Here is a 24,146-nt window from a genome sequence, read left to right as displayed (position 1 = left end):
GACAAAGAAAGGGTGCAGTGGACATCCAGACTCATTAAATCACTTGCTTTCTATGGTCACAGAATCTGTCAATAGTAAAAGGAATCCTCTCACGTTGACCAAACATGTCTGCCCAACTCCTCTCCTATCTGTTCACACAGGTGTGCTTATGAACTTTCATTCAGATTTTATCTGCTATGTGCTCACTTCCAGTGGAATGGAAGATGGGTGCGATTACCTGAGAGCTTCAAGCTGCTTTCACACAGACTTGAGAAGTGCAGATTAATGTGTTACTTTTTCTTCCTTAGGAGTAACATATGGCAATATCAGTTTCTGAGTCAGAAAGCCTATGTTCAAATGCCTACCCTGGTGCTTACTAGCTGTGAAACCTTTGTTTAAGTTGTTTAACAGCTTTGAAACTCAGTTTCCTTATTGTATACAACAGTGGATGTTAACCACATGTAATCTAGGGGGGTTTATGGGAGAGTCAACAGGCCAAGGTGTAAAGCACTGATTACAGTGTCTCTTCCTTCACACTCACACTGTTCCACAGGAACAGTAAAACTGCCCTGACCTTTCTCATCCAATTGTTTGACTTAAAAAGAAAACAGCTGAGCCCAGCCTGGGGCACAAGCCTTTACTGCCAGTAGAGGCAGGCAAATCTCCGTAGTATGAGACCAATCTGGTCTGCACAGTGAATCCCACACCAGACCTTCCATCAGAAACAAACACCAAACAGATGACCCAGAGAGATGGCTCAGTTGGTAAAGTGTTCACTTGGTGAGCATGAGGAGCCATGTAAAGTTCAACAAGGAGAAAATAATGGGTGGGGGGATCCCGGGGGCTGGACAGTCAGCCAGAAACAGGAAGCTCTAGGTTCAGGGGGAGTTTCTGTCTCAAAAAAAAAAAAAAAAAAAAAAAAAAGATAAAATTGGGAATACTGCCCAGTGGTAGAGTACTTGCCTATCTATCATGTGTTAAGCCTTAAATTCAATTCCAGCGGGTGGGTAGCAAGTGAAATATTTGGCTGACATGTTGATTTGTGCTTAATTTTCTTTTGGAGATTCCATGTGATTTAAAGGTCTGAAAATTAACCCATGACTGCAAGGACTGTCAAAGCCATACCGGACTCCTCGAACAAGAGACCAGCTCTTCCCCTCATAAGGTATGAGTATCTGACCTAATGCACACTCACAGCATTCCGAGTTATCAGTGAAGAGCTCTCACCTTTTGATCATGTTCTTGGTGTACCAAATGCAAGGGAAGGAATCCTTGAGACCAGTTTTATAATGCCTGTTCAAGTCCCTTCCAGCCAGCGAGCACCGATAATTCCCCACTATCACACCATCTGGGTTTAACATGGGGATCACCTTGAAGACAAAGATATCCCTGAGGAGCTGGGCATCTGGAGAGTTGCTAAGGATGAAGTCCAAAAAGCCGTTCATGATCCAGGAGCCGTTGCTTTCTCCAGGGTGGACTCTGGCACTCAACACCACAGCTTTCTTTGCAGCCGCCTCTTGAGGGGTCCTGGACGGATTGGTGATGGTGAGCAGGTAGACCGTGTTCCCTGCTAAGCTCCTGCATAAAGCTCGGAGCTTGCAGAACTGAGACTGGACGGGGTTGTTTGCTACTGACAAGAGATAGCATTGCAAGTCAGTGTAAGTATAGGGGTAAAAGTGTGCAAAGAAGCAAGTGTCCTGGTCGTGAGGAAACTGAATGGTCCAGGTGAGACAGTACAAGGGCTGCCCATCGCCCATGTTGTTCTTATAGTACTTGATTTCACGGCCTTCTCTCCTCCAGCCAATGTTGTAGATGGTGGCATCCAGCTGCGAGTACATGAGAGGCTTCATCCCTACTGCGTAAAGGCTTTTGGGTTTCAGCAAGTTGACAATCGTGAAGCGATAGGTGACATCTTTTCTGGTGTTCTGAACTCTGAAGTAAAACCACTGTGTATGCTTGTCGGTGTAGAGGTCAGTTCGCAGTGTGAGTTCATACTCATAGATACCTCTGTAATGGAAAGGAAAAAAATGGAAGAACCTTTCTACAACCTCCCTCTCAAAGCATGTACGGGAAAGCATTGTTTTCTCGTAAACACAGAGGGACCACGCTGCTTGCCACAGCAAACATTTCTTTTCTAGCTTACCCACTTCACCAAGTCACATAATAAACTAGTGAAACTTGCAGGAGGAGAGTTTGGGACAGAGAGAGAAGAGTCCCAGATCTCACTGGGAGCTGGGTGTGGTGGGACATCCCTACAGCCCTGGCACTTGGGAGGCTGAGGCAGGAGGCTCACAGTTTTCAAGTCAGTCTGAATTATATAGTGAGTTTGAGGCTAGCCTGAGTTACCTAGGGTTTTTGACATTAGGGAAAACGTGAAGCCAAACAAACGTGCTTACTGCTATGGGACGCTTGGAGGTTCTGTCAACATTTGGTAGGTTGGGAAGCTCTCTCTAGCAGTTTCTAGTCACTGCTGTCTGTTTTCTGAAACACTGAACAGTGCCCTCTCTTGGCTATGCCAGCCATCCGTCTTACAGATGAGGTCACATTTTGAAAACTCTCAAACCCTAGTGTTATTTTCATCTCTAATCACCAGTCTGCATGCTTGTGTGGCATGACAAATGTGTGTTCTTTCCTCTCCAGGAGAGAATTTTTTTTTAAAGGAAGAAAGTAGGCATAGTGGTGAACAGCCATTATCCTAGCACTTGGACCCTGAAGCAGGAGGACTGTAAAGTTAAGGCCAATCTCAGAAGCTTAATAAATCCTGTCTCCCCCCAAATAACAAGAAAAATAGAGATGGGAAATGAATTCCCAAAGGGAAATGTATATGGTAAGAAAAAAAAAAGATATTCGCCCTGTGCATAATTAAGGTGCATACTGAAATTAAAAGTGGACGGGGGTAGGGATAGTTTGGTGGTAGGGCACGTGCTTAGGATGTGTCAGGCACTAAGCTCGATTTAAGTTTTCCTTTAGATTTATGTGTATGGATGTCACATGTGCCATGCGTGTGCCTAGTGTCTTCGAGGATCAGAAGAGGAGGGTCCAACCTTGTGGATGCTGGGATCCAAACCCGGCTTTTCTGCAAAGGCAAGAAGTGCTCACAACTGCTGAGCCATTTGCTCCAGCCCTGGGTTCAACTGTTTTTTGTTTGTTTTGGGATAGGGTCTCTTTACATAGCCCAGGCTGTTCTGAAATACCCTCTGTAGACCAGGTTAGCCTCCAACTCACAGAGATCCACCTGCCTCAGCCTCCAGAGAACTGAGATTAAAGGCACGCACCACTATACCCTGTTCTTGGGGTCAGTTTTTAAATGAGCCTTCCTGCTTTATCTGGTCAGCATTAGGAAAGAGGCCTTTCCACGACCTCTGAAGGGAACTCAAGTCGCAATGGAAGGTCACGGGCTGATAACCAGCAAGGCTTAAAGCATCTAAAGACTTTGACCTAATCATTTTCTTTTTAGAACTTATCCTGTAAGATGGAGTAAGCTACAAATATGGGCTGGAGAGATGGCTCAGTGGTTAAGAGGACTGACTGCTCTTCCAGAGGATCTGAGTTCAAATCCCAGCAACCACATAGTGACTCACAACCATCTGTAATGCTATCCAATGCCCTCTCCTGGTGTGTCTGAGGACAGCTACAGTGTTCTTATATATAATACATAAATAAATCTTTTAAAAAAGACCACAAATATTTAAAAACATAATTCGTAAGGGTGTTTAGTCTTTAAGGTAATTAAACAAAGATTATTGGTAATTGTAATCTTCAAAGATAGGATAAATAAGATACAAGATACATATAAAATTAAACTGCATGCATGCTTCACTTAGAGACAAGGTCTTACATCGTTAATCAGGCTGGCACTGGACTCCTAGGCATAAGCAATCCTCCTCCCTCAGACACCCAACTAGGCAGAAAGCACAAGCCATTTTATTCACAAATAAAAATAAGGAGGCATATACATATATATAATATATATTACACATAAGCATTTGTGTATATATGCCAAACCGCTAATAGTTCTTACATATCGAGATTTTTATGTTGTATAGATTTTTTTTACTAATAACAAATATTAAAGCCTTATGTATCATTTTTATTGTTGTGTGTACAAGGGTGTGTGTGCCATGGCATCTGTATGGGGGACAGACTAACCTTGTTTCTCTACTTTCATGTTCACATGGGGTCTAGGGATGGAAGTCAAGCTGTAGACTTGACAGGGCAAGTGACCTTACACATTGAGTCATCTTGCTGGCCACTGATAAAACTTTTTATCTATGATTATCTTTTCTTAAAGATTTATTTATTTAATATGTATGGGCACACTGTAACTGTCCTCAGACACACCAGCAGAGGGCATCAGATCCCATTACAGATGGTTGTGAACCACCACGTGGTTGCTGGAAATTTGAACTCATGACCTCTGGGAAACCAGTCAGTGCTCTTAACCACTGAACCATCTCTCCAGCCCGATACAACTTTTAAGTGAGCTCCTTTTCCTTTTATAAGCAGAAGAAATAGCTTAATGCTTTATTCTGGGGGAAAATCAGCAATAATTATTCAATTCTTTGTCAGCCCCTTACTATGTTTTCTGCCACCTCTCTCTTGCAAACGTTCCAAAGTCTCGAAATCATTCCTAGGGACAAGTCTCAGCCCCTTAGCCACACCCTTTGAGAAACGCTTCGTTACTCACACTCTGACAGCTTTCTGTAGGTTCCCACTCTCAAACCTTGATTCAAACAGTAGAGTATCGTCTTCCGGCCCTTGCAGTGTGACAGCTAGTTCCTTGATGACTCCTTGTTTGCCTCCTATTCTGGAACTGCTGAAAAAGGTGCCCTCTGTCAGCACTACAGAGGAGAAAGATGCTGTGAGGTGAGGTCCTGCTCAGAACTCATCAGTTCAGCAAGTCTTTACTGAGCCCTATCAACCCTATAAATATTCAACGGATTATTTATTGTCCTTACTGGGACCCTGGGCCTTATACATGTTACATGTTTTTGCATGTAGTAATGAGTGCGGGCCTCACCCTTCCAGGCCAGTGTTCTACCAACATCACTCTAAGCAGCAGACCTTAATTTTCAACAGCACCACTCTGAAGTCTGTAAGTGGTTTGGAGTATTTCCTTTGAGTCAGATCCTTGGCACAGCAGAGACCTCTCATTTCCATCTCAGTCCTGATTTTAGAGGTGATGATGGAAAACCATGCCCTGGCCCAGCTTCCTGAAACTGTGGAGGCAGCTGATGTTGGACTGTCCTAATCCAGGGTACACAGCAAACCACAGCAAACGCCAGCGCCAAACTAACGCCTGACACCGATGAAGTCACACACAGCGGTGATTTGGCTGCTTTCCAAAGAAGCTCTCAAGCATTTGCAATCCTGTTCTATAAAGTAGGACCTATCAATTTTTAAAAAGATAATGGAAAATAAAGTATACTGCGTATACTGTTTTGGCATATCCTTAACAAATAAAATAAAAATAGAAGTTTGAGGGAAACTGGGTGGGTGGGTTTGCCTAGAATCAGAATGGTGGTGATCCAGGGAAGTGCAGGCTATGCTAAGCACTGTGTCTCAAACCGTGGGAGTCTGGCTTCCGGCTCCCATGTGAGGAGGCTCTAAGGACTTGCAATTCTAGGTCCAGTGGATCTAACAACCTCTTCTGATCTTAGAGAACGCTCTATTCACACACACACACACACATACACATACCTACACACAGGTAGACATAATTAAAGACAAAAATCTTTAAAAAAAAAGAATCCTTGGCTAGGCATGGTGGCACATGCCTTTAGTACCAGCAGAAGCAGGCAGATCTCAGAGTTTGAGGCCAGCCTGGTCTACACACTGAGTTTCAGGACAGTCAGGGCTACAAACAAACAAACAAAAGGCTCAAATACTATTGACTTTTTAAAAAGCATAAAACAAAGCTACAACAAGAACTGAAACTTAAGAAAATTCAGGTATGGGTATACATGCCCCTCCCCCACAGTAAATACATGTAATTTTTTTTTTAAAAGGAGGTTATTTATAATCCCTCCTTCCTGATTCTTGGAATAATAAACTGTTTAAAAATTTTGTCATGGCTTTGTGAACAATTCAGTGAGGATATTACATCTTTTTTTTTTTTTTTTTTTTTTTTTTTTTTTTTTTTTTTTTTTTTTTAGTTCTTTTGAGAAGTCTCTTTCTGCATGTGTGTAGCTCTTGCTAGCCTGGAAGTTGCTAAGTAGATGAGACTGGCCTCAACTCACAGACATCCTCCTGCCTCTGCCTCTGTCTCTGCTGGCTTCAATGGTATGTGCTACACCAGACCTCTCAGTTCTTTTCTTTTTCTTTTTTGAGCCAGGGTCTCATGTGTATAAGCTGGTTTGGACCTCCCTATGTAGCCCAGGATAGCCCAATATATGCTTGAGTCTCTGATCTTTCTGCTTGTCTTCTTGGTGCTATCTACTCTCTGGTGCTGCAAACTGAACCCAGAGTTTTGGGACTGCTAAGCAAGTGCTTCACCATCTAACTATATTCCCAACCCACTATCCTCAGTTATTGCTGAAAAAGATACTTTAGATGGTCATAGTTTCAAAGATTTCTTTTTGTCCCACAGTATAGTTAGCATTGTGTTCTAAAAACCCTACTTTATTGTCTTTCTCTGATATTTTTGTTCATTTGAGGAAAATTTATTTTATTACTTATTTGTCAATGACTTTGTGGTTTAAGCAATTTTAATTTTTATTAGATACTTTATAAGATCCTGCATTTCTTATGAAGATAACAATGGTAATTAATTTTGCTACACCTGTATTATATTTATTAAAATCATAGATAATACAAATAACATTATATGCATTATATATTTCAGATGTTAACACTCACCAATATTCAGGCTACTGCGACCAAGTGTGTTGACTATGGGGCATTAAACAAATAGCAGTGTTTGTAAGGAATCTCATCTTTTAATGTATTTTTTATTCATTTGTATGTGCAGGCCACATATGTGCAAGTGGTCTGCCCATGGAGACCAGAAGAGGACACTGAATTCTCTGGAGCTGGAGTTACAGGAGGTTGTGACCCACCCAATATGGATGGTGACAACCAAACTCAAGTCCTCTGGAAGTATGTTCTGAACTTCTAAGCTATCTCTCTAGCCTCAAGGATATGTACATATTTAATCATATAATCATATGTATGTATGTATGTATGTATGCATGTATGTAGCCTTGGCTGGCCTGGAGCTCTCTTTGTAAGCCAGGCTGGGCTTGAACTCTGAGATCTGCTTGCCTATGCCTCCCAAGTGCTGGGATTAAAAGGGTGTACACCACTCTCAGCCTCAGAGCACTGTTTTTTATAATTGGTCCCTGTTATGACTTTTGCTTTCATATGCAATCTTGTGACTGAACAGTTTAGATAACACACATCTGGAGAATAAACTACAACATGTGTATAAAAAACAAAGGGATCACAAGAGAAAATGAGGGCTGAAGAGGTGGCTCAGTGGTTAAGAGCACTGATTGCTCTCCCAGAGGTCCCGAGTTCAAATCCCAGCAACCATATGGTGGCTCACAACCATCTGAAATGAGATCTGATGCCCTCTCCTGGTGTGTCTGAAGACAGCTACAATATACTCATATACATGAAATAAATAAAATTAAAAGTGAAACAAGAAAATAACAAAGCACAGAGGAGCCAGTAGCAGAGGTAAAGCTGAGGTCACAGAGGCCCAGTTAGCTAAAAGCCCAGAACTGCAAAGCACTGCTTAGCAAAGAGATGTCATTAATATAGACATTTCATTGTTTTCTTTAACATTTCAAAGTAACATTTAAGGCACCTAACTTCTGCAACATAGTAACATTTGTGCGAGACATGGGGTGTGCAAATATAACCCCAGCACTTGGGTGGTAGAGGCAGGTGGATCTCCTTGAGTTGACTGTCAAAGCTTCCACACAGGGAGAAGACAGATCATTATTGTTAAAGTGTCAGGTTTAAAGGTCACTACTGGGGCCGGAGAGATTTGACAAGTAAAGGAACTCGCGATCGAAGCCAGACGACCTGAGCTCAAGTAATGGGTCCTGTGTGGGAGAAGGAGAGACATGACCTCAGAACGTGTCCCTGCCCTTTTCCTGTAGAGTGTGTCCTCCTCATTCACACACAAATGATTGTGAAAAAGAAAAGACACAAAGTTATCTAGGGCTGGCAAGATGGCTCGGTGCGTCAAGGAGCTGGCTGAGCAGCCTGAAGACTTTTTATTGTCCCCTTGGAACCCACATCAAGGAGAGAGAGCTACCTTGAGCTGTCCTGTGACCTCTGAGCACGCACTGTGACAGGTCTGCCCATCAACATATAGACGCGGGAATCCATTTTTAAAAATTAAAATCACTTTTATTGTACACACTGTTTACTGTGACTTTATTATAGTTAATCACTCACTATTCAGTGCAATGACAATGACAGTACCTGAGTCTAGCTGGTACACAACTGTACCTTGCTCTTCTCCCACAATCTCTGGGATCTTTTCATTTCCTGTAGGTTGGTAGAAATATTCTGGTTGAAGTGGAACCCATTCTGAAAGAAGATATGTTCAAAAGTACAGAATAAAAAATGATATATAATTAAATTAACATAAAACTATTTTTACTCAAATGATTAATGGTCCAACCCAACCTACTTCTCATTCCCAGTTTCTAGTCTGTTTATGAATTCAGTGTCATGCTTCTATCCATGATGACTATGGGCAGACACTGAACAGGCAGTATGTGTCTAGCATGCACAGGGTCCTGGGTTCTACCCCAGCACTTGATATATCTACAGCAAAATTATAAATGTTTTTAAAATGTGTGTGTGTATGTATGTGTGTGTATACGAGTTTATGTGTTTATGTGTGTGTTCATGTGCATGTGTTTATGTGTGTGTGTTTGTGTGTGTCTGTATGTGTGTGTGCACAGCTCTGAGGATAGCCTTCAGGACTTCTCATCCGCATGTTTAAGGCAGTGTCTCTGTTCTTCCCCTCGACAATTCTTCAAAGCTAGCTGGACCTCACACTTACACAATTCTGTCTGCATCTTCCAAGAGTGCTGGGATTACAATGGATGCCCTCCATCGTGTGGAGCTCTCTACATTGATTCTGGAGTTCACACTCAGGTGGTCAGGCTTGTATGTTAGTCAGTTAGACTCTGGGTTTCCCTCAAGTAAAGAAAATGTGGTCAGACATAGGCTATTTAGTTTTTTGTATTTTAATGTGTGTGTGTGTCTGTGTGTGTCTGTGTGTGTCTGTGTGTGTCTGTGTGTGTGTGTGTGTGTGTGTGTGTGTGCATGTGCAGGTGCCTGTGGAGGGCAGAAGATGCCCAGGAACTGGGGTTAAAGGGAGCCATGAGCCATCTGGACCTGAACTTGGATCCTCTGGAATAGAAGCAAGAGCTTTATGTTAGATAGTTCTATGTCAACTTGACACAAACCAAAATCATTTAAGAAGGAACCTTGATTGAGAAAATGCCTCTAGAAGAGTGGGCTGTGGGAAAGCCCATAGGGCATTTTCTTCACTGATAATTGATTGGGAAAGGCACAGTCCATTGTGAGTGGTGCCACCCCTAGGCTGGTCCTGTCCTGGGTTCTGTGAGAAAGCAGGTTGGGCAAGCTATGAGGAGCAAGCCAGTAAGCAGCACGCCTTCATGGCCTCTGCATCAGCCTCTGCCTCCAGTTCCTGTTGTGTTTGAGTTCCTGTCCTGACTTCCTTTGATGATGAACAGTGATGTATGTGTAAACCAAATAAAAAAATCTTTCCTTCCCAAGTTGCTTTTACTAGCAATAGATGAAGAACCATCTTTCCAGCCCCAGAAACAGTTTTTAGCACTATAGGAAGGTACATTTTGTGTTTCAGAGAAAATAAAGCCTTTTTATCAGCAATAAATTTAAGATTCAGAAATTTTGTAGCTCATTTTGTGTTTTGAGGCAGTAACTCTCTAAATAGCTCTGGATGTCCAGCAACTCACTATGTAGACCAGGTTGGCCTTGAACTCACAAAGGCCTGCCTGCCTCTGTCTCCTGAGTGCTGGGATTAAAGGCCCGACTGGTACACACTCTTTTGCATCATTTTTTTCTTTTTGAGACAGAGTCTCACTCTGTAGCTCTGGCTAGTGGACAAAGGCCTGAGTTCAGAGAAACCTCCTTCTTGACAAACAAAAAACAAAACCCCAAAACAAACAAAAGAAGACTGTATACCAAGAGCTCACAGATAGGAACAATTATACTACAAAAGAGACTCTGCAGGCTGAACCCCTGAACCCGGAGCTCAGTGACAGAACCACAGTGAACAAAGGCCTGGAAAACAGACATAAGTATTTGTAAATTTTGGCCTCTGAGAAGCCATCTTCCCAATCCTAAGTACAGAAGCTTCTAGTTTATGTTTTAATGAGTTATCAGATGTAGACCCTGCCTTGTCTTCTACGTCAGCATAAAAGACTAAATTCTACAGGCTAAAAAGTTGGCTCCATGTTCACTGTGCAAACATGAGGACTTGAGTCTGATTTCCTGTGTTCAGATATAGGCTATTTAATTTAATTAATGTGCATGTGTCTCAGCAGCTGAGAACAAACCTGTAAAGTACAGCCCTGAGAGGTGGACAAAGAAGGTTCTCTATGGCTGTCTGGCCAGCCAAACTTGCCTAGTGTGGGACGTGTAGGTCCCAGTGAGAGACACTCTTAAAAAATCAAGGCAGATGGCTCCTGAGGCAGGTCTTCCACGTGCACATGCACTTTGTGTACACACATGTGACTCAAAACCCTACAGCCTTGTAATAAAGTAAGATAAAACAACAGACACACAGACACAGAAACACACACACACACACACACACACACACACACACACGTCCTATTACCAATGTGATGAATATTTTCTTTGATGACCTCACATTCTATTGGCCACCTTGGAGCCTGCAGTGGCCCTCTGTTAGAGAAACATGAGAAGAGCTCTCGGGGTTCTCGGAGGCGTGGATTTACCACATCCAGCTCATCGTAGAGAAGCTGTCTGCTCCTCAGCAGTGGTGAGCTCAGCATAAGCGAGTCTGCAGAGAGGAGAGGAAGAACCTGAGCAGCCTTATCTTTCATCAGGAGAGATCTGCTCTCCTCTTATGATAATCGGATCTTTTAAAACACCATGTTAAGACATTTCAGTCTGGGTATAGGAGTGTAAAGGTTTTAATACCAGGAGGCAGAGGAAGGCAGATCTCTGTGAGTTCCAGGCCGGCATGGTCTACACAGAGATTTCCAGGCTAGGTAAGAACACCAATGAAAGGGTTTTAAAAAATACTGTTTAAGATAACAGATAAAAATTATACAATATTAAGTCAAAATTCTACATTATCTAGATTTTTTTTTTGTTTTTGTTGTTGTTCTTTCAAAATAGGGTTTCTCAGTATAGCCCTGGCTGTCCTGGAACTCACTCTGTAGACCAGGCTGGCCTTGAACTCACAGCTCTGCCTGCCTTTACCTCCTGAGTGATGGAATTGAAGGTGTGTGCCACCACTATCCAGCTTCACATAAATTTTTAAAATTCAATTTAGTAGTTCCAAGATCTTGCAACAGTGAGGACTTTGTTCTCCTATCAACATTATGAAGGAATGCACAAACAAACACACAAACAAACAACAAACAAACAGCCCTTTAGGAACTGCACCTAAATTCAATGTCCAGAACACAGGCATAAACGCTGGGCATGGTGACATATGCTCAGACATTATTTTTGAGAATGGTATCTAGTGTTGTCCTCCAGCCTCTACACACACACACACACACACACACACACACACACACACACACACACACACACACGGCAGACAGATGGACAGGAAGAAACAGAGAGAGAAGAAGAAAGAGTCTCAGGTGCTGAGGAGACAGCTCAGGTGGCAAACTGTTTGCTGAGCAAGGAAGAGGGTATGAATTCCAACACCAGAACCCATGTAAAAGCACACAAGGGTGCAGGTCTGCAACCCCAGGGATGGGTCAGAAATAGGGGTCCCCTGAAGCTCACTGGCCAGGCAGTGTAGCCAAATCAGTGAATTCCAGGTTCAGAAAGAGAGACCTGGTCTCAAAGAAACAAGGTTGAGAGGCATTTCATAGAACAACCAAAGACACAGTATGGCATCGGGCCTTTAAATGTATACATACATACCCCAAACACATATACAAGCACACACCATGCAAACACACACATTAACAACAAAACTTATTGTGCAGCAAATGACAGATTGAATTTCAGAATCATGCTATACTTATCTGAAGCTTGATACCTCTGTTTACAGTGTCTATCTGAGTATGCCCAGTTGAAGATAAACAGGAAGGCCCTAGGAAGAAAGAAGGGAGCCCTCTTTACTTTTTTTTTTTTTTTTTTTTTGTTCACTGTCTCCCATCTCTTTGTCCTCTATACCCCCACACCACACCCCTGAATTTCTATGTAAGTCTTTACCCAGTAATTAATGGCTAAGACAATAAACACTCAGAAAGATGGCAAAGTGAATTTAAAAGAAAGCCAGAGGCTGGAGGGATGGCTTTGGGATTAAGAGTTTGCTGATCTGGTTGGATTCAGTTTCCAGCACCAATTGGAAGGGGAACTCACAGCCTCCTGTAATTCCAACTGTAGGGGATCCCCAAGCCTGATTTCCAGGGCACTCATGTGCACACAACCATACAACACACACACACACACACACACACACACACAAACGTGTAACTTAAAAATAATAAAAATAAAATATTGTTGGGCATAGTGGGGGAAGCCTTTGGGAGGCAGAGGCAAGCTGATCTCTGTGAATATGAGGCCAGCCTGGTCTACATAGTGAGTTTCAGGTCAGCCAGAGCGCCTGAGAGGCTATCTTTAAAAAATGTATTAGTTTGTTTGTTACCTACATTCTTTTAAAAACTTTTGACCCCCATCAAAGAAGCTTTTCTTTACACCAGATGGAAACCATCAGAAGAAACCTCTGGACACAATGCAGAGATGGATTGTAGGGAGCCCATCCCCAAAGGATACATCATCTACATTTACAACTGAGGAGACCTTGCTGAAGAGAGGGTAGAAAGATTTTAAGAGCCAGAATACTGGGATGTCTCCCGTCAAACAATCTCTTGCAGAAATGGCCAATATCAGTAGACATGCTAACTTGTGTGCACGTTCTTTTATTTGTCTGAAGTAACTGTCATCTCAGGGGCTGAATGTCTCCATCTGCTAGCCTAGGTCTAGTCCTGGAAGCCTCCAGCTTTTGTATAAGCTTATAAAGGCGTGGGATGTGTTCAGCCTCTGAAATTTACAGCTGAGTAAGCTCACCCTTCATAGTTCTTAAAATTCTAGTGGGCTGGTTCAACTCAGCTGTTTTGGCTTAAACTCCTCTCCAAGATAAGTAATCTGGCTCCTGTCCCTCGGTCTCTCCTGAATTGCTTTGCTTGGCCTCATATTAACTTTGGCAATCTGTTCTAATCTTCTGGCTCCTCCTCATTCTCTGGCTCATACTGTTTTTAACAGTGTCTAGCATGTTCTCTCTTCAACCTGTCTCTGTAAACCTCTCCTGGTAAAGCTGCCTTTCTCTTTGGCATTGTGCCTTTAATAGCTTCCCTTCTTTCTTATGACAGTTGGGCACATCCTTGTCTGTCAAATCTTTCTCTGATTCATCCTTTTGTCTGCCCCTATCTAGACACTTTCAGACATGTCTACTTCCTTCTACAAACTGACTTTACCTACAGTGTTTGGGATTAAAGGTGTTGCTAAGGCTGAGCCACAGCACAACTAGAAACAGTTTTTTTTTTGTTTTTGTTTTTAAGTAAATAACACAATATCATGGTATGATCAAATATCCTGCAACTAATTTGGAAGGGTGAAATGTCATGAGGAGCCAACCCTAGACAAAGAACTACAGGCAACTGAGGCAGAAAGGGAAAATTTGCCTCTTCTAGGAAAGAGCCACCTAATTGGTTGTCTAAGGCAAAGGTGTTGTCCCTGGAACCATATACACGAAAACAGAGGAAAGGCCTCGGCAGGTTGTCTTTAGACTTAAGCATACAATCCATATATAAGTACGGCCGCAGTAATCAAAGAAAACAGGGCTATTGATTTGTGAGTGAGGGAACATGGGAAGATGGAGGGAGGAGGCATGGGAGGGGCTGAAGTGATACAGCTATATTTTAGTTTAAAATGTATAACATTACTTTTGTTTAAGTTAGCTGGGATTTTTGACTCCCTCTGCTCTTAAGCAAAGCATCTTGACCATATAGATCCAACAACAACCTAATGTGAAAAACAATGTGTTTTCTCATGAGGGTCTTAACAGATTTTCAAAAAATGTGAAGGAGAAAGTCCAGAATGTACAGAATCTTAATTTCAACCTATAAGCTAAGTGAATTTATAGCACACTTCTGGAGCTCGTGAGATGGCTCAGAAGGTATAAGGGCATGTGTTTGATCCCCCAGAACACACATGGCAGAAGGAGAGAATCAATCCCACAAATTTAACCTCTACATGCACACTGTTTGTGGTATGCCTGGACACACACACACATAGATACACACTCACAAATATAAAATACAGAAAAAAAACTAATACCAAACAAATGCCACCACTAAAAACAAACAAACAAACATCAAGAGTCCAAGTTGGTGGCTTGGCTTCTCTGACATTATGTCATGTTCTCTGAGGTTCCTGGAGTTTTCAAGGAAGGTTCTGGGTGGGGGTAGGAGGCTGGAGGAGTGACCACTGGCTAGTACTCACATAGAAGCATCTCTTTTTCCAAGCTGTCCAAGATGAAGTCATCTCTTTCTCCAAAAGAGCCATTCAACATGTACCGAGGGCTGTTCCTCCAAACACGCTGGTGAGCGGCTGAGTTTGGTAGGCTGCTCTTCTGAGCTGAGAGTAAGTGGTTTAGTTCTAGTTGCTGGTTTGTTCAGTATCTCTGGTCCTGAGGTCAATATTAAAATCCCGACTACTCAACCCGTTACTTTTATTACCACTGTCTATCACAGGCCTTTTAAATAACACATCCCATTTTTAAAAGATCTCTTAACATTCCAATGTAAGCAGAGGGAGAATAATTATTCCCATTTGGCCAGAGAAGAGAGTTAAGAGCATAATACAATGGAATAAAGCTTGGGAGGCAGAAAACCAGTGTCTCTAGGAGGTAGGGGAGCCAGATCCAAGTGAAGGCAGGAACCAGAGTGGGAGCAAATTATTGTGGCAAAAGCTTTTTTAAATCTAAAATACAGGTCTCACTGTGCAGCCTTGACTCTCCTGGAACTCACTGTGTAGACCAGGCCCTCAAACTCAGAGATCCAAATGTTTGGATTAAAGGTTTCAAAGGCTTTCAAAGGCCTTTTCGTCCTAAGGATGCTTATTGGAGCTGACAAACTGAAGCTCTCTCTTCAACAAATTGGTAATGAAGTAGTAATGGCTAATAGTAACATGGAACAAGGTTGCTAGAATTACAACCGACATTCAGCTGGCCATTGTGGCTAGATGAGGACAGGAGAGCAGGAGTGTGAGCTTGAAGCCGTTAGACTCCATGGCAACATTTATAGTTGTAATTTAGTGTTAGAAAACCCACATAACATGAGCATGGCCCCAGGTATGTACCCCTAGAACTGCAAAAGTAAACAAGCAAAATAAAGCTACAAATGACCCTGTCTCAAAAAATGAAAAAAAAAAAAAAAAAAAAAAAAAAAAAAAAAAAAACAAAAACTGAAATAAATTTCTGGGTGTTGTGGCTTGCACCTTTAGTCCCAGCATTAGGGAGGCAGAGACAGGCAGATCTCTGAGTCTGAGGCCAGCCTGCTCTATAAAGCGAGTTCTAGGATAACCAAGGCTACACAGAGAAACTCTGTCTCAAAAACACAAAAAATAAATCAAATAACCCAGGACTAAGCCAAACCAAGCCAAACACAACACACAAACAAATAAACCAGCCCCTCAGCTGGATCCTTGTGGCCAACACCGCGGAAGAAGAGAACCAACTTCTGGGAGCTGTTCTCTGACCACCACACACAGTGATACCATGTGCGCCCACACCCTACACACCCTGAAGAACCGTAATAAAAGTGAATTTCGGGCTGGAGAGATGGCTCAGTGGTTAAGAGCACTGACTGCTCTTCCAGAGGTCCTGAGTTCAATTCCCAGCAACCACATGGTGGCTCACAACCATCTGTAATGAGATCTGATGCCCTCTTGTGGTGTATCTGAAGACAGCTACAGTGTATTTACATACATAAAATAAATAAATCTTGTTTTAAAAAAAAGAGAAAGTAAGATTTTAAAAAAAAAAGTGAATTTCCTTCTTGTCTTTTTGTAGCTGAGGATAACTGTGAACTTCTGATCCTCCTGACTCAGCCTCCAGTGCTTGGATTGCAAGCATTTACTTCCAACCCTAGCTTCCAAAAAATTAGGATTTAATTTGTAAGACTATGAGCACTTACTGCTCTGAGGACCCATGTTCAGTTTCCAGGACCCACATGGTGGTTTCCAGCCGCCTGTCACTCAAATTCCAGGGAGATATGACAAACTTTTCTGGCCTCTAAGGGCACCAGGCACGCACACAGTGAGTGCTGGCATTCCTTCTAAGCTCTGCCAAGTAGGCCTGGCTTACAAAAAAGGGGCAGTCTGGCCCCTCTTCTATCCCTTGCTCTCTCTGTTCCTTCTTTCTCCCTGACCTTTTTTTCTCTCTCCCCGCTCCTCCCTCTCTCTCCATGTGTTCCTGGCCAGGCTCCCCGACTCCTGTCTTTCTCTACCATTCCTCCCTTCTCAACTCCCCTTCCCGTATCTCCAGATAAACTCTGCACTATCCTGTAATATGGCTGCACCTCAGGGGGAAAGGACACCTCAGCATGTCCCTCCGAGGCACCTCTCATACCTGGCTCTATAAAGCATATCCTGGCTTTCTTTTTATAAAACACAACACAGGGGAACATACCATGCTGGCTAGTTCTATGTCATCTTGACACAAGCTAAAGAGAGGAGGGACCCTCAAGTAAGAAAATGCCTCTGTAAGATCAGAAGTAAGCCTGTGGGGCATCTTTTTTAAATTAATGATTGAAGGAGGTTTGTTTGGCTTACACTTTCCTATCATGGTTCACCATCAAAGAAAATCAGGACAGGAACTCAAACAGGACAAGAACTTGGAGGCAGGAGCTGATGCATAGGCTGTGGAGGGGTGCTGCTTACTGCTTTGCTCCCTATGGCTTGCTCAACCTCCTTTCTTATGAACCTAAGACCAACCAACTTACTCTTTGGTTGTGGTGTGTCACTGCAGCAACAGAAGCTCTAAGCACACACGCGCTCACACACACACACACACACACAGGTGCGTCAGTGTGGATGAGCTTGTGGTTATAAGAGACAGACCACCAGGCAGCGGTAGCCAAGCCTTCAATCCTAGCTCTTGGGAGGCAGAGGTACATGGATTTCTATGAGCTGTATGTCAGCCCTGTCTACAGTGAGTTCCAGGACAGCCGAGGCTATACGGAGAAATCTGCCTCAAAATGAAACAAAGCAAAGCAAAACAAAACCACACCCATACACATTAAAGAAACTTAAAAATTAAGAAAACCAAAAAGTTTTATTAAAAGACATTAAATATTTAAGTAAATGAAAAAACATATCCAGATCTTAGAACACCCACTTACTGAAAATTTATCTTGGGACAGGCAGGGAGATCTCTATGAATTCAGGACAGTTCTGGTTGCCCCAAAACTTACTATGAAGACCATGCATGATTAAAAGCATGTACCACCATGCCTAGCAGAAAATTATCATTTCTTATAAAATTTGATTTAATCTATAGATTTAATTCAAGTGCAGTAAGTTTGTTGTTTGCTGAGATTTTTTTAAAGATTTATTTATTATATTTATATGAAGACACTGTAGCTATTTTCAGACACACTGGAAGAGTGCATCAGATCCCATTAAGAAGAGGTATCAGATCTCATTCCAGATGGTTGTGAACTCAGGACCTCTGGAAGAGTAGTCAGTGCTCTTAACTGCTGAGCCCTGAGACAGGGTTTAAAACCACTGTAGAAGTCTAGCTAGCTTGACCTTGCTGTGTAGCCCAGGAGGGCCTCAACTTGCATGCATTCGGAAGTGTGTCTAGCTGTGTGCACGTGTGTCCACATGCAAGTGAAAGCATGGTCTTGGAATTGGGATTCCACTTTATCCACCGAGGGAGGAGCTCACAGTTAAATGCCATGTGTCTAGTCTTGCTAGCCAGCTTCCTCTGGGAGTCCACTGTCGATGCCTTCCAATGCTGTGATTACAGGGGGTTCAGCGGCCCACCCAGCATTTATGGTGGTTTCTGGGGATCCAAACACCAGTCCTCACATTTAAGTAGCAAACACTTTAATTCCTTAGCAATATCCTCACCCTAGCTCCACTTTTTGAAAGAGGATCTCATGGAGACCAGGCTGGCTTCAAGCTTACAGTATATCTGAGCATAACCCTGAACTTTGCCTCCTGAATCTATTTCCCAAGTGCCCGTGCCATCAGGCTTCCATTTATAAGATGTTGCTGCTCAAAACAGGGATTTCAACCATGCTGGGGGGGGGGGGTCGCTCTACTGACTGTGTGTGTGTGTGTGTGTGTGTGTGTGTAGTTCTGGCTGTCATGGAACTTGATCTGTAGACCAGGCTGGCCTCAAATTCATAGAGATCTGCCAGCCTCTGCCTCCTGAGTGCTGGGATTAAAAGTATATACCACCATCACTTGACCCCCCCAATATTTTTCATTTATTTTTATTTTTTAAAGACTTATTATACATATGTATATATGTAGCATTCTGCTGGCATGTATGCCAGCAGGCCAGAAGACATCAGGTCTCATTACAGTTGTGAGCCACCATGTGATTGCTGGGAATTAAACTCAGGACCTATGGAAGGACAGTACTTACCCTCTGAGTCATTTCTCCAGCCCCCAAAATTTTTAAAATTAAAATGTTGGGCAATGGATAGCTCAGCAGTTAAAAAAAACTTGCTTTTTTTTTTTTTTTTAAAGCACAAGAGTTGTGTTTCTAAAACCAGCATTGGATTGTTCACAGCCAACTGTAACTCTAGCTTCAGGGGAATCCCATACCCTCTTCTGGCTTCTGTAGGCACTTACACATGTGTGCATACGCACCTATAAGCACATACACAACCAAAAGTTAAAAAAACAAAACATTTCTCCTAATAAAGTACAACTCCTCTTTAAACAAAAAGGAAGTATGTAGTGCACGGCACATTCAAGATTCAAGACTGACTTGTCCTCCACCCCCAAAAATCAACAAGTAACTAGCTAAATAAATATATAAATAACAACAAAAGATTTCAAGGTTCTAGGGACTGAATGTACCCCTTGGGTACAAGTGTTCTACCACTGAGCTACCTCAGTTCCTAAAAAATTTTAATGTCACCAACTTATTTTAAAATTTACATAAAGGAGACGTGAATGCAGCTTAGCAGAGTACTAGCATAGCTCACTGTATTGAACAGAAGTTCTATGTCCAGAACAGTAAGGAAAAAAAAAAAAAAAAGAAGAGAGAAGCAAAGACTCAAGAAAAGGTGAGACACTTTTGAAGGACAAGGTGATAAGGAATGACTGTCCAGAAATCAAGACTATAACCGCTGTGTGTGCATAATGGTGTAAGAGGCTAAGAAAGGATAGTGAGTTCCTTACCAGCCTGGGCTACACAGTGAGACTCATGTAAAAAAAGAATCTACTGTAACGTCATGGAGCAATTCAGAACTGGTAATAAACTACAGCCTAGAAGAGACATTTGTGTCTTTGCATATAGTGAGTCTGTCCCTTGAGAGGCGATGCGGGTCAGTGGGGGTAGGAAGTGCTTTTTAACTAATCACCTAGAAACAGTAGTCAAGTCTTATCCAAATAATTCCTTCAGTAAATGCAACAGTTCAACCCGGTGGTGCCGTGAGAGAACAAAGCATTACCTTTGAAATATCCGTAATACTGGAGGTGACGGTGCATAAAGTCCTCATAGGGATCGGGATGAGTCTGTGAAAGAAAAGTCACTCTCAAGCAGAACATTTCATCAGAGGACACCAAATTTTTAACAGAAAGCGCCAAACATGCTGCACAGGGTACGGCAACAAAACAAGCAAAAACCCATGAAAATATTGAATTGTTTTATTTTGGAAATCATAATCTCCAACAGGCCTGGTGGCGAACACTAGCAATCCCCGCCACAGGAAGCAGAGGTAGGAGGAGACTAGCAAGTTCAAGGATAGTTCGGGCAACAGTGAGTTTCAGGGGAACAGAGTGAGTTCTAGGCCAACCTGGGCTACAGAGCCCATCGTCCAGCTGGGCCAGCATGCCACCACAGTGAACCTTTGTGACCTGGATTCGGTTTCTGTGAAGTCACTGGAAAGGGAGTGTACCAACCTCCTGTTTTAGCTCTGATTCCAACGCCGGGAACATGTTACTGCCGCATAGTATGATGTAGGCGAATCAGTAGTACTGCGCCCAGCTGCAATAGCTGCCTAATTTCCAAACAGGTAGCTGATTACACAGAAGCTACAAATCACCGTAGGAAAAGATGAAAAGAAACTTAAACAACCACTACGGCCAACAAAGAACACCAAATCCTGCCCTTTCACACCCACAACCACTCGGGGGTAAAACGAAGAAAGGAGAGGTTGGTAGTTCCCAGCTGGGGCGCTCTGTGTGTCCCCACTAGACTCACCAGGAGCCTCGCTGGCCCCATGCTTAGCTTAAGCTGAGAACAGATGCCCAACACCAGGACGCCACAGAAAAGTGAAAGGAACCGGGTTGGGGGCACGCGCAGAGTCGCCTCAGAGCAGTTGAAAAGGAAAGGTCAGGGGTCGGAAGCCAGAGCCCTGGAAGCGTTCAGTTCTGAGTGCCCTGCCTCGGAGTGTGGACCGCCCAGAGAAAGCTTAAGGAAGGGCGGAGCAGAAGTTTCCACTGGAGCCCTCTGGGTGACACCGCGCTCCCCAGGTCCTCCTTCTTCCCAGCTGGTCCCCAGGCCGGGTGGACGCGGCAGGAGCTCCCCGACTACCCCTCCAGTTCTCACTCTTTCTGCAGAGGCCAGCCCCGAGTCCTGTCCGCCCAAAGCTCCTCACCGCCCTGCCCTCCTCGTTCCCTTCCCGCCTGGGATCCCCTGCTTGTCGCCCGTGCCAGCTAGAGCGCTCCTTCGCAGGCCCAGTCCCTCTGCTCACCTGCCGGAGCTTTCTGCGCGGACCCTGGGAGCCTAGCAACCGGGAGCCAGAAGCGGAAGGAGCCAGGACCCCGCCCTCACCCGTTCGCGGCGAGCCCAGGGAATGTCACACAGCAAGGATTTGACTTACCCATTCAAACTTTATCTCAGACTTTACAGGCTCAGTCTGGGAACTGACGATTACAGGGCCAGAAGCCTTCATGTTTCTAGTTTCTGTTGTTGTAGGTACTTTGTTCAAGGGCTGAAGCTTCCATTGGGGGTTGGGGAGGGTTCGAGCTGTAGCAAGCGTTTATTAGGGATAGCAGAAATTAACAGTCCTAGAGAGAAGGAATTAGGCTTATTCTAGTGTACCTCATTTCTTCTCCCTTTGACAGTCTTAAAATATTCCACCCCCCTCTTGATTTGGTTTAAAATATAAATTATTCCTTTAAAAAGTGTGCTTGTGTGTGTGTGTAAGGTGGGAGGAGGGAGGGAAAAGGAGAGGGAGGGAAAAGGAGAGGGAGGAGCTTTTTACCTGCAGGTGTGAGCTGTTTGAATTGATAAGTGGGTACTGGAAACAGATCTGCCTGGCCTAAGGAGCAGCAAGGCCGCCTCCCCTTTACTCTTCTGTTCCCATGTGCAGGATTAGTGTGGGAACATGTGTAAGTTAAACAACACTTTGTGGAGTCAGTTCCTTCCTTCCACTTTTGCACGAGTTTCGGGGCCTAAATCAAGCGCCAGGCAAACACAAACCTGTTAGGTTATCTAGCCAACCTTTGTGGAATTGTTTTAATACCTGTGCTTGTATGTGCACTTGAGTTCAGAGGCCCGCTGAGGTCAGAGGTCTTCCAAGAGTGGAATGACAAGCTACAGGATATGTGTGCAACTTGGATCAACCAAATTTGGAACATCAGGAAGAGCTTTACTTTTTGAGACTTCTTCAAGGACTTGTGTTGGTCTCCACTGACCAAATGACCCTATTGTCTAAAAGTAAAGATGTGCTTTTTAAAGGGCAAATCTCAGGGCTGAAGAGATGGCACTTCCTGAGTTGAAATCCCAGCATCCACATGGTGGCTCACAACTAGAGTCTTGACGAGATCCATACACATGAAGAGAACTTGAATGAGTCATTCAGTTAAGACAGGCCTCCCCCCAGCCACACCACCATCAGAGACTCATTCTCTGCCTTTTAGCTATAATAGAAAAACATCTTCTACACCAAAAAAACCAGTTAGCAAAAGTAGATATGCAAAGGTGGCAAATCAGTCAAACCACCCCAAACTGGTCAGCTCAACTCCTTATGCACTAGGCTGTGCGGGACAGGAAGGAGGCTGGTGCTCCAGCAGCTCCTACCAGCCTGGAAAACTACTGATTAGTTAGGACAAAAGCCTTAATAGCTAGTTGATAATCTTTATTTGTGGAAATTTACTCTGTGCAAATTACAAAAGAATTTCAGGTACAAAAAGGGCATCCCAACATTAGCACATTATAAATAAAATCTAACATACTGTAATACAAGTAAAAAAAAAAAATTGAAGTGCATAGGAACACACTAGAATAAAATCCAAACTATTATCTTTGGTTAACTTTTGATTATAATCTTTAAGTACCTATTACTTTCCATAATCAGCTTTGTATTACTTAATAAAAAGCTATAAAGCACCTTCCCCCCAACCCATATTACATAGGACTTAAGCAGGTCAAATATCAACTATATTAACAGGATACAAGCTCCAGAAAATGACACCATCTTATCTGGAAACTCCTGTGTGTATGTTTCTTAAAACTCTGCCTCCCCATATCCCCAAGCTGTTCCTTTCCTCATGTTCACATGTCAGTGTGTGCTCTCTGCTAGGTCTGACTAGAACAACCACTGGCCAGACTAAGTCCTCGTTATGTACCTGTGGGGTGACGTGCTTAGAAGAGCAAAAGGATAACCAATCCGAAGTATAAAAAGAGCTTTATTGGTGCTTATGTACAAATTTACAATGTCAGAAACTGGAGAAATACAAACAGCTTTTAAGACACAGTTTGCTTTTTCTTCAGTTTAAAGTGACCTTTCCTGATTGTGACACAACAGAAAGTCCACACCAGTGAACTGCTCTGTAAATCCTGGACTCCTACAGAGAACACACCCACACACGGAAGGAAGGTCCACTTCTCAACTGGGTAAGACGACAAAGACAATATACAGAAAGTGGCTTAGTATACTTATTGCCACATACTTGGAATTTCTCAAAAGCAAGGATCTAAACACCTGCTGCTGCTCCTGCCTGTGTGTAACTCCACACCTGCTGCAAAGGCGTGTTCTAGGAAGGCTGAGAAAGAACGGCTCTCAAGTGTGGCCATCAGCACGATCTCAACTCTTCAGGGGCAGCAGACTTGAGGAGGAGGTCAGAAAGAGATCTTGGTCAAGCAAGGTAGGATAGTGAGCTGCCCTCTTAATTGCACTTGTTCTGTAGTAGTGGGTGGGAGAGTACCACACTAGGAACTAAACAAGCCTCTACTGGGCAGAAAAGCCCTTCATTTTGCCAGCAAGTTCTAAACAGAGGTTTCATGCCCATGACTCACGTTTGACTTGTATCTAACATGCTAAGTTTGCCAGTGTGAGGATGAAGACAGCCAGGTCAAAGCAATTCCAATTACCTCATCTTCAGCAAACAGAAAAACTACATTTCATAAACGGACAACATTGTATGCATGTATCTTTGCCCAGGAAATGTATATGTTCTTCCTTATAACATTTACAGTTCATTTGACAATAGCTTAAGTCTGGACACACAACACAACAAAATTGCAACTATGTGTTGGGAGCCATCTTCCTTCTCTTCAGTCTTGCCCGCCAATCCTCAGGAAGGGCTTCAAAATTAGCATTTCTTTCTGCCAGGCCACTGTGAAAACAATTTGCATGTTATTACTTCATTGGAAAGAGAAAACCAAACTTTTTAAGAAATAAAAACCCTAACCAAAACAGAAAACTGGATATCACGTCCCTTCAGGAAAATGTTTCAAGTTTCTT

The 24,146-nt window shown here is 43.2% G+C and overlaps 2 protein-coding genes across 2 annotated transcripts in view; both read right to left on the bottom strand.

Moving 5' to 3' along the window:
- AGBL2 (AGBL carboxypeptidase 2) overlaps positions 1-20,391 on the bottom strand; it is a gene marked incomplete at both ends in the record, with an annotated part of 35,280 nt that extends 14,889 nt beyond the window's left edge. Inside the window, 8 exon segments of the mRNA XM_080931760.1 lie at positions 1,207-1,986; positions 4,667-4,820; positions 8,416-8,523; positions 10,835-11,020; positions 12,245-12,298; positions 14,713-14,847; positions 19,905-19,968; positions 20,356-20,391. Of these exon segments, the coding sequence (XP_080787886.1) occupies positions 1,207-1,986; positions 4,667-4,820; positions 8,416-8,523; positions 10,835-11,020; positions 12,245-12,298; positions 14,713-14,847; positions 19,905-19,968; positions 20,356-20,391 (1,517 nt within the window).
- Positions 20,392-22,521: 2,130 nt separating this feature from the next.
- The window catches only part of FNBP4 (formin binding protein 4), a 28,846-nt gene continuing 27,221 nt past the window's right edge, over positions 22,522-24,146 (bottom strand). Inside the window, exon 17 of the mRNA XM_080931026.1 lies at positions 22,522-24,018. Coding sequence (XP_080787152.1) covers positions 23,928-24,018 — 91 coding nt within the window. The 3' untranslated portion in view covers positions 22,522-23,927. The remainder of the gene's footprint in view (positions 24,019-24,146) is intronic.

Source organism: Micromys minutus, assembly GCF_963924665.1.
Source record: "Micromys minutus genome assembly, chromosome: 17".
Lineage (NCBI taxonomy): Eukaryota > Metazoa > Chordata > Mammalia > Rodentia > Muridae > Micromys > Micromys minutus.
This window is presented reverse-complemented; position numbering and strand designations above follow the sequence as displayed.